The sequence below is a fragment of the Haemorhous mexicanus genome, chromosome 15 (assembly GCF_027477595.1).
Source record: "Haemorhous mexicanus isolate bHaeMex1 chromosome 15, bHaeMex1.pri, whole genome shotgun sequence".
Taxonomy (NCBI): Eukaryota; Metazoa; Chordata; class Aves; order Passeriformes; family Fringillidae; genus Haemorhous; species Haemorhous mexicanus.
This window is the reverse complement of record NC_082355.1, coordinates 148,731-159,528: the sequence shown is the minus strand read 5'-3', so window position 1 is coordinate 159,528 and position 10,798 is coordinate 148,731. Positions and strand designations below refer to the sequence as shown.

Genomic DNA, 10,798 nt, shown 5'->3' with positions numbered 1-10,798 from the left:
GATACATTTCCAAGTCCCACCATATGGAGGATGGCCTAATGTACATACTATATTAGGGTTACATAGGTTTGCCATATTAGGGTTATTTTTATTAACTAATGGTGGCAAACAGGTGGAAACAGTGCTGTCTCTTGCTCCAAATAGCCATATTTCAGTAGGTAATGAGAAATATCAGCATTAGTACGCCTGTTTATTAAGAAAACATATTCATTCCTACTGCATGTAAATAATACATTGCTTCTCTGCGTGACAGAGGAGACAATGCTGCTGCATGCATGTTTTCTTTGCTCTACCTGCCTAGGAAATAAACAAAAGCCTGGAAGGGGAAATGGAAATATTACCACTGCAGAAGGATAATTACTTTGATACACATGACAATATAAGATTCTGTAATAAGGTGTCTGACAGTGACTGTGCTTTCCTGGCAACAGATAAACACAGGATAAAAAGAAATACTCAGTTACTCTGCCTCTGTTCAGGATTATAATCTTGTGTGGATGTGTATGGTATTGTTCAGATCTGTTGCCTCTCTCTGAGTATGAGCAATGGGCTCTACATGTGTGCATGGAGGAGCTGTTTTGAGCTGAGTTCTGGCTATTTGAAAATGTTGGCTGGCTGGTGAGGCAACTCTTGCACACAATTGATTGTAGACTGTTAACCTATGCTCAGAAATCAATATTCACTTAACACCACATTTTTACAGACAAATGCAGTACAAACTAACAGCAGTTACACAGCGCACACATTTACATTCAGAATAAACAGGTTATGAGATGGTGCTTGGCAGAAGAGGAAGATGGGGCAAGTGGCTGGAAGATGACAATGGTAACTTGAATATGCGGACAGATATAAGGAGATTCTTGCAACTGTATGTGCCAGGGTTCGTGGTCAATGTGCCTTCAAGGAGCCAAATGTATTCTCTAAGGGTTACAGAGAAGGTTTGTCCTGAGGCCAGGCAAGATCTTCTTTTGCTAGATAAGCCTAAATCTACTGGAATTGAGCGCCATTCATCTTGAACAACAAAACACAAGTGTGTTGCTAGCTGAGATAATGGATTACGTGTATGTTGAAAGAACAACAGAATGGAGCATAAACTCTAGTATAGTGCTCTTGATCTGGACTGGTATTTTTCTTATGCTTAAAAGAATGAATTTGAAAAGGGAACTGAAAGTAATCCAGAGATGGTGTTTACCGGGGACTTCACATGTATATTTATTGAGCTTTACTTGCAAAACACCCTGAAGCACAGGCTTCTAGTCTTTAGGATGATATTCTCTATGCCTTCATAGGCTTGAGAAATGGATACCAACAAAACTCATTAAGTGCAACAAGTCCGAGCACAAGGTCCCACATCTGGTTTGGGGCAACCCTCAATATCAGTACAGAGTGGGGGAGTGAAATGGATTGAGAGTAGCCCTGCAGCAAAGAACTTGGATACATGGCTGGGTGGAAAACTAGACATGACTTGATAAAATGCACTTGCAGCCCAGAAAGCCATCCTGCAGCCTGGGCTACATAAAAAGAAGCATGGCCAGCAGGCTGAGAGGGAATTCTTCCCCCCTACCTCAGCCCACCTCCCCACCCGGAGTTCAGCCTTCCAACTCTGGGGTGCCCAGTACATGACAGATGTGGACCTGTTCAAGCAGGTTCAGACGAGGCCATGAAAATTATGAGAGGGCTAGAACTCCTCTCCTATGAAGAAAGGCTGAGACAGTTGATGTGGTTTGGCCTGGAGAAGTGAATGCTCTGTGGAGACCTTGTTGTGCCTTTTCAATACATCGGGGGGACAATAAGCACTGAGAGAAACTTTTTTTCCAGGGTCTCTAGGGACAGGATATGGAACAACATTTTTAAACTGAAAGAGGGTATGTTTAGATTGACTATTAGGAAAAAATTATTCCCTGTGAGGGTGGTGATGTACTGGCATAGATTGTCCAGAGAAGCTGTGTTTGCCCCATTCCTTCAAGTGTTCAAGGCCAGGTTGAATGGGGTTTTCAGCAACCTGGTCTAGTGGAAGGTAGTCCCTGCCCATGGCATGGGGGTTGGGGCTAAATGATTTTTTAAGGTCCCTTCAAACCCAAACCATTCAATGATTTTATGCCTGAGGAGGAGCTTTAGATGGTGGGGTGGTTGAAGGCACTGTCAGATCATCCCTAGAGTCAGAAACCAAACTCTGCACAAATTCTGAAAGAAATCAGACCCTTGATTTAACCTATTAAGCTGCAACATTAGCCTGCTACTCAGAATGTGTACGCAGCAGAAGCAATGGTGAGAACTGTACCTGCAGAGCTCAGTGCAAACTGACAGAGGGAAAGCGGGGTGCAAGTATGTGGGAGGTTTCCAGTGATTGCCATTCTGGGTTAAGGCCATTCCTCTTGTCTGAAAGCCTTCTGTTTCCCAAAGGTAAATGTGTATTGGAACATGCCTGGATATGGAATAATATTAATAATATGGGAAGGAAAGATTCCATTTATGCCACATTAATGTGGGCTAAGCAACAGGGGCAGGAACAGAGCCAGAGAAGGCCAGGAAGTAGCAGCTCCAGAAAATACAGAGGAGGCCATAGGCATACTGCTCTGTTTGGAGCTGTCTCGTTGTGTCTTCCCTTCAGCCACCTAGGAAATAAAAAGGAGGGATGAATCCCAGTTAGGCACATTTATGCTCAAACTTCTGGCTGCAGAACCTCTGGTTCTGAGCACTAATGTGTGACTATTGAAACTCCTGTGGCCAGATATACATCCTCCTATTTTTGCTTGTCTGTGGAAGGATTAACTTCAGGTAGTGTAGTCCAGTGCTCTGCATGCACATGGCATCCCTTGGTTTGATGTCCAAAGTCACATATTTCCAGATGCAAGGTTTTTCAACTACTGTCTCTAGGCTACTTGACTTGCTGCTTTGTGAAGGCAACAAAGCATTGCGTACCTGGGACATTGCTGAAGAGAGAGATGCGCTGGCACTGTCTCCTTGGAAGCTTAGGGAAGACGAATAAAATAAGTCTTCCTGTCTTTCTAGAGCTGTCTGCTTCAGGTGCATTTGAGACCAAATGGTATTTTCTGCAAACAGAAGTAAAGTAAGAGTCTTACTGTGTTTTTTTTGTGCACACCTTGGAGTCTAGTGAGCAGAAGTCTAGAGAAGCTGTTTTAGGAAAGGCACTCACCGGCTGTGTGGCCTTGATTTAAAAAATATGTATTCTCTGTTTTGTGAACGGCCTGTCAGTTTGTGGGTTTACTTATGAGATTGAGCAAACTGCAAAAACAGTTTGAACTGTACTTGAAGACTTTTGGGCTCCTCTGTGACTTTCCCAACTCTGTATTTTGTATGGGGCAGGTTTGTAGTATCTCGGATGAGATGATTAAATTGTAGATGTGTCTATAGTGCTGGGTGTAAGGCTTTTATATACTGTAGGAGGCAGGTTTAAATATTAATCATTTATGTAATGATGCTGTTTTCTTTTATATCCTTTTAAAGCTTTTAAAAACATAAAATATTTAAATCTCATTAAGGTATGTTGCTAAAATGCTAGGGAAATAAAAGAAATACAGACTTAGGATTACACAGTTGCATATAACAGGACTTTTGCAACTGCTATGCTGAATCTAGTAACAGGCTGCATCAGGAGCCTACTTATCTTGACTGAGTAAATGAGGGCCAGAGGTGAGTACAGAAACAGAGGACAAGGAGGGGAATCCTGACCCCATAATCCTGCACAGATGTGGTTACTCAGCAACCTATGGATACAGCATGTCTCACCTCGCCTTGGTGATGTTTTTGCAGTGCCCTTAATTTGAATGATGTTTGGAAATAGCTTCAAGGGTGTTCGAGATGAGCAGAAATGTTGCCAAAAGATACACAAACAGTTCTTAGAGCAGATCCAGGCTGGTCCCATAGGTTGCAGAGGAGATCATGGAGACATTGCAGAAGATAGAACTATACACAAGAGCAGTGCAACACAGAATCTTGAAACCACAGGATTTAAATTGCTCTCTGCTGAGCTGTTTCTCTGTGACGTGACTGATGCTTACCAAGGCATTTGTTGCTCTCAAACATGCCGAGTATCTGGTCACACTTCTCCTTCTGGTTGCCGCTGTTCTCACATGTACACCACAAGGAAACCTCCACACTGGAGTTACTGACATAGTTGGGTGTCATGGGTGTGCCTGTCCCAAACCCCCAGATGAAAGAAGCATTATGAATCATGTTATACTTAAGGAAATGCTGCCCCGGAGGCAGAAGCCTCCCACTGTGATAAGCGTGGTACCCTGGTGAGGTCAGGAGTGCCACTAGGTGGCCCAGGCTCAATGAACCTACTTGAAGTCTGCTGAGCTGTGAGAAAGTGTTGAGATTGCTACCCCTGACACAGGCACTCTGAGATGTATTGAGAACTGAAGCTGGTGCAAGCATTAAATTGTGATGTGTACACAGCAGAAGCAATGGTGAGAACTGTACCTGCATAGCTCAGTGCAAACTGATGGGGGGAAAGCAATTTAATGGGGCAAGCATTAAATTATGAAGGATTTTTGTTTTAGGATGTGAAGGACTTGCATGGACTCAGCTGACATATGGCAGCAAAAGGTACTCTTGCTTCTTGTGTAACTGGAAACACTGTGTAGCCAGGTGTCTTTTGACAAACACTGCACACCTGTAGTGTGCCACTCAGGCAGTGCTTATTTAGCTCAAAATTAGCAGAGCCATCTGGAAAAATTGAAGGTATAGTCTAGATTTACAGCTTCTGAGGTACTGCTGCTCTTTACATCCTCTTTTGAGCTACTCTGAAAATGTTTTAGTAGGTTGGTAGATAGTAAATAACTAAAACCAAAGATGACCTTCCTTCTAACAGTTGGTAGTCCTATGTTCCGGCTGGCTCTGAGAACATAGTGCGCACAATACTAGCAAGCCATCAGGAGTCTAAAAGTCAGACAGTGATGGAATGCTGTGTTTAATCACTGCTGTGATGGGATATAACTCCAGCATTAGAAATGACAATGACTTAGTTCACACAAGCCCACAGAGCGCTGTTGCTGAGTCACTTGGAGTGCTTTGCACCAGCTGATGATGCAAAGTGGCACACAGAAATCTCTGGCAAGGATGGGGCAAAGTAAAGCAAAAAATGCCATGGAAGAGCTCTCTTTGGATTGCATTTACCTACGAGGCAAGGGAGAGCACTAGCATCCTTTAGTAAGGCATATTCACTGGTATACTGAGTGCTACCTCCTGCAGGAGACCAGAATGGTCCTTCACAGCATCAGAGAGTTCTTGCAAGTTTGTGGCCTGAAGGCATCTACCCTGTATCTTCCTGTGGATATCACTTACCAATCATCCCCATGTAAGCCTGCAGGCATGCAGCATGGTTGTGCAGAGAGCAGCCATCTGGAGACATGTCTACAGGTTGACAATTTTGTTGGAAGTCAGCCAGTCGGGATCTGTAGGAAAGAAAATGAGACCATCAGTGTCGAGGTTGTTCTCTTGGAAAACATCCTCTGCTGCCTGACCTACTTGCAGATATGGTCTTCTAAGCAGGAGTCCAGAAGCCAGAGACAATTTGGTTTGGTGTTATACTGGAAAGAACAATCAGGAACAATAGTCTTGCGGCGTCTTTCTCCGCAAAATTCATCTTGACATGGACAGAACAGGATCCTTCTGGTGAAATCCTCAGGAACTTTCTCAAAGAAATTCCTTAGCCCTCTGTGGCACTTGCGCCGGTCACACACATCCTCACTTCCTGCTCCCTTGGTGCAGATGGAGGCATAGTCTGTGCGCAGACGAAAACACTTCTTGCTCAGATTACAGACGTGTGTTGCTCTCAGACATGGATTTGTTGCATCTCCTGCTAACTGTGAGCCTATAAAGCCGAAAGAAACACAAAAATCATGAAGCGAGTCTCCAGAAGAGATTTTGTATGGAAGCAGGAGTACTCCTTTCTTGATGGTCAGATTCGAAAAATCAAAAACAACAAAGCAAACCAGTCCTTCCATGTGCCTGCAGTATGACACTATTGGTTCATAGTAGGGTGCTTTTTTCAGAGTATGGATCATTGTGGGTCATTACTGGTTTCATGGGCCTGGATCTGCGGCTTTATTTGCGTGTGGTAGGAGTGACAAATTTAGGCAAGTAGCTAGAGCAGGCGTTCCTCTAATGAAAGGGGCCATTTTACCCCAAATTGTTCTTAATAATCTTCAACCCATGAAAATATAAGAGAAGGCAGCATTATATCATGTAACCATTACAATTCTTACCTGATACCAGAGCTGCCAGTTTATTATAATCTGTCTTCCAGTGCTCTTCATTTGCTGAATTCTCATAGGGAGAGGTCTCCAAATTGAGATAACCTAGGCAAGATACAAGATATTTAATGCAGTGGGAAATGGGAGAATGCTTTATGACTAGCTTTATTTCTTTATTTGTTTGTTTATTTATTCTTAAATTGATATTTTTCTTATTTATGCCTGGTTCTTTCCTCAGGCTGGATTTCCAAAATGCTCTGTCTCACTCAAAGCCAAATGCTAAGAATGGTTCTTCTAGAAATGAGAAGCTATTACTATATAAAAACCTCATTACATTTTGTCCAGCTGGAATTTGGTCTATGTAGTCATTTGGATTTTTCAGCTTCAGTAAGTGTGAGGAGCTGAGCAACACAGGCAGGCTCTAGGAGGTCAAGTAGAAGCATCCCACAAAAGAAAGCAGCAAAACACATAGGAATGCTATGGCAATATGTGTCATAATCACATGTGTTTTCAGTGATGGACAGACAGGACCATTTTGAGGTATTTTTCACAGCACTAAATCTAACTATCTCAGTGTAGCTATCTTTGTCTCCCAGGTTTGCTGGTGTATTTGAAGGGTTGGTCCCATACCAGATAAGTTTTCTCTGCTTATCAAACAGAGTAGTAATGAATTCTCTTTACTAGAAGATATGGTTCCGGAGCAATTACCTACAGTGCTGAGAAGTGGACTTTCACGGTTGTTTTCACCTAGGGGGTGGAGGTAAGCCTTACTAGTACCTTGTAAATTTATATGACTTCATCTCACCATCTGTCATGCTGGAGTGAACGGTCCAGAAAATGCGTAAGCAGTGCTCCTGTCTCTTCATGCGCCGGTGACACTTGCAGTGCAGCAAAGAGCTGTTCCCGAGGTCAAGCTCTGCATTCAGACATCTGACCCTGCTATCATGATCCAGTGAAAGGAGGCGAGTCTTGGCCAGGGCACAGTTTTCCAGGGTCCTGTATGTGGCATTGCAGGTGGAGTCAGAGAGACATAGCTGCTCTGCCATGACACAGTCACTGCTGGGCAGAGCCATGAGGTCTCCTGATCAAGTAGAGAAAGGACTGTTAGGACCCCAGTCAAAACGGCCAAATGTCAAATGCCACAAATGCCACACAAGCATCTTGCCATTGTTCTGCAGGGATTCAGTCTTCAACAAGGACTCCTCGCAAGAAACAGAGCTCGTTGGGATCTTTCATGTGGAGACAAGAGTTGTCTCCATTTAGAAAAAAAAAGGATGAGTATAAATGAAAGAGGGAGCAAAAGGTTAAATAAAAGCCTCCATAATAATTTTGTTCAACTTGGCTGGGATCAGGGATTGCTCTGTATTTTGGGGACTAGTAAATCCCTGTGAAACCTTGGGGGTGCTGAGGCCTGCTTTGAAGAAGCTCTTCTATCTGCCTGCTGAAAACCATAGAGCAATAAGCACATAGTAACACCATACTGTGTACTATGAGTCAGTACTGCTGCAATTACTAGAGTATATGCTAGTCATTAAGAGATGTACCAAGAAAACAATTTATAGGGCATAAAAACAACTATGTTAATGAGCCTGAAGACTTAAGAATGTGTATTCTTTGCATAATAAAATGAATCCTTACCAAAGGATGCAAGTAGCTTCATACAGAAGGGATGATATGCAGTCAGTTAGGGGACATAGAGCCCAGTCCCTAAAATCCCTGCCAAAAATGCAGATGAAGGCTTGGCCGATAAGAACCTCATGAAATTCAACCAGTCCAAGTACAGGTGCTGCACCTGGGTCGGGGCAATCCCAGACCCAAATCCAGACTGGGAGATGAACTGAGAGCAGCCTTCCAGAGGAGGACTTGGGGATTCTCAGGGGTGAGCTGGTCATGTGCACTTGCAGCCCAAAAAGCAAATAGGTCCTGAGCTGCATCAAAATCAGCATGGCCAGCAGATTGAGTAGGTTCTGCCCTCATGAGACTCTACCTGCAGTGCTGCATCCAGCCCTGGGGCTCTAAGCACAGAAAGGACACTAACTTGTTAGCATAGGTCCAGAGGAGGCCCAAAGACATTCCGAGGGCTGAAGCACCTCCTGCTTTGAGACAGATTGAGAGAGCTGGTGTTATTCAGCCTGAAGAAGGCTGCAGGGAGACCTCCACTGGATCCCCTTTCAGTACTTAAAGGGGACTTATAAAAAAGGAGGGATAGCAACTTTTTATACAGGCAGATAGTGATAGGACAAGGGGGAACAGTTTTAAAATAAAAATATGAGATTTAGATTAGATGTGAGGAAGAAGTTATTTACTCAAAGGGTGGTAAGGGCCTGGCACAGGTTGCCCTGAGCAGCTGAGGCTGCCCCATCCCTGGAAATGTCCAAGGCCGGGTTGGATGAGACTTGGGGCAGTCTGGTCTAGTGGAAGGTGTCCCTGTCCATGGTAGGGGTGTAGACCAAGATGGTCTTTAAGGTCCCTTCCTGCCCAAGTCTTTCTATAGTTTTATGATTATGTTGTCATGGGTAGATTAATTCAGTCTGTAATCTTCATTTCTGCAGTATATGAATCTATGTTTACAGTACAATCACAATGAACTCTTCAAACAAGACAGTTTCAAAATAAAATATATATAGGCTGGTATGTTCCTTCCCTTCAAGAAGGAAGGCTGACTTTTGGAAATGGCTGTGCTGAGCCTTACATCTACCTTTAGTGTTCTTTGGGTTCATCACGTTACTTATCATTCCCTTGTTCTGCAGACACGGTAGTACTATTTCAGTCTGCCATCACTATAAATTAGGGGGAAATCTTGGTACAACTCATATTACCCAGTGTACCATCTTCCCCATGTAATTTGTTCTCCCACTTACTTCATTTTTGCTAGCATCATCAGTTTATTTGCTGCAAGCAGTAGAATGCCAGCCTGCTTCTCAAAGTTTCTACTTTCCCTACAGCTCAGTAATATTATCTAGGTACCTCTGTCTCACTTGTACAAGTTTCTTTGTTCTTCCAGCAACTTACTGTACTTTGTAATTCATCTGGCTCTTACATAGAGACTTAATGACTTTTCAAACTCCCTGAAAAATTTCTCATCAGGAATCCTTTGTATCCAGCACAGTGGGTTCAGGTGAAGGTGCTCTAAACCTCAACTTTAAAACAGTTCTCCTCTATACACATCATTTACTGTCTGTGCATTGTTATAAGCCCTGAAGTTTGGCAAGTTGTTTAAGATTTTTTTAAATTTTGTCTTAGTAGTCCAGTAAAAATTGGAAAGAATGAGAAAGCTAATTCTTTCCTAGATCTGTGGTCTAGGTTGCAGAAAATGTATGTGTATGAGAATCCCATCTGTAGTTTAAAAAAAAAAGTTAAAAGGTAATTACCAATTAACATGTGATGATTATTAATACCTTAGAAAAAAATTGATAGGTTGTACAATACACCTTTATTCTCCCTTTTCAATGTCCTGTCATATAGATACGTCTGTCTTGTTTCCCCGGATGCATCATGCCATTTAAAGAGATGACAGTTACAGAAGGGAACCTTTCCTTTATCAAACACAGTTACCAAAGAAGCATTGGCATTTGGACATGGGAAAATTGTGGGAAATCTTTTGCAATCTTGTGGCTGCTAGTGGCTACTGTAGTGTAAGTGCAGCAGCCCATCTTTTAGCAGTCAAAAAGCTGCAGCTTTTTCTGCGTGCAAAGCACCCCTAGAGAGAGACTAGGAATGCTTCAGAGCAGTCTCTAATTTTCCTATTCCTAGTCACATCAACCCTGAAGACTGAACAAGAGATGAACTGGGTAAAGGAATAATTTCAATCCTGAGCTCTTGTCATTCGGCAGTAGTAGGAGGCAGAGTAGAACAATCAACTGCATCTCTGCAGGAGTTCCTTGGATTGGTCTTCACAAACCGAGCCTAGTCTCCGAAAACTATGGGCCTTAAGCATTTCAGAGGGCGAATGAATGGGGGGTAGGTATCAAAAACTACTCTGGGCGAAGCCAGCGAGAGCACGGCGCAGCCGGGACCAGCTCAGGCGAACGAATCTCCGCGTTGTGCCCGTTAGGGGATCGGCTCCCGGCATCTCCTCTCGCCTTCTCACGCCTTGCCTCCAGGGCAGACGGTCCCCTCCCCAGAGCGTCCCTCCAGTTTGACCGCAACTACACCTGGGGTTCCCCGTTCGGGCCAAAGCAGCAGCAGCCTTTCCTTTGAATCGCGAATTCCTCCCCGCAGCGGGAGCCGGTGGACGGGAGAGCCGCGCTCGGGACGCGCTCCGCGCCCGCGGGCATCGGGAGAGCAGCGGTCAGCCCAGGCGACCGCGACGCCGGCACCGCCCCTGCAACCCGCGGCGGGGCCGGGGTGCGAGCGATGCCGCTGTCTGCCCGCCGGGAGAAGGACGTGGTCGTGCCGCCCTGCCCAGCCCGCCCCGCGCCCCGGGCGCTGTTACCGGCTCGGGAGAGAAGCAGCCCCAGGAGCAGCGCCGGCCCCATGCTGGCGGTCAGTGGCTCCGAACGCCGGGGCTGCAGCTCGCATGCTGCGCGGCCCCGCCTCGGCGCTGCTGAGCCCGGCCCGCCCCGTCGAGGTGCGGG

General features: G+C 44.7%; 1 protein-coding gene across 1 annotated transcript; it reads right to left on the bottom strand.

The window, feature by feature from the left end:
• Positions 1-1,126: 1,126 nt before the first annotated feature.
• Positions 1,127-10,760, bottom strand: GFRA3 (GDNF family receptor alpha 3). The gene is made up of 8 exons (XM_059860268.1): positions 10,657-10,760; positions 7,027-7,302; positions 6,234-6,326; positions 5,494-5,839; positions 5,311-5,420; positions 4,023-4,157; positions 2,923-3,053; positions 1,127-2,615 (listed from the first exon to the last, which is right to left on the bottom strand). Exons 1-8 carry the CDS (start codon positions 10,697-10,699, stop codon positions 2,481-2,483), a joined length of 1,269 nt encoding a protein of 422 aa, XP_059716251.1. The 5' UTR covers positions 10,700-10,760; the 3' UTR covers positions 1,127-2,480.
• Positions 10,761-10,798: the final 38 nt, after the last annotated feature.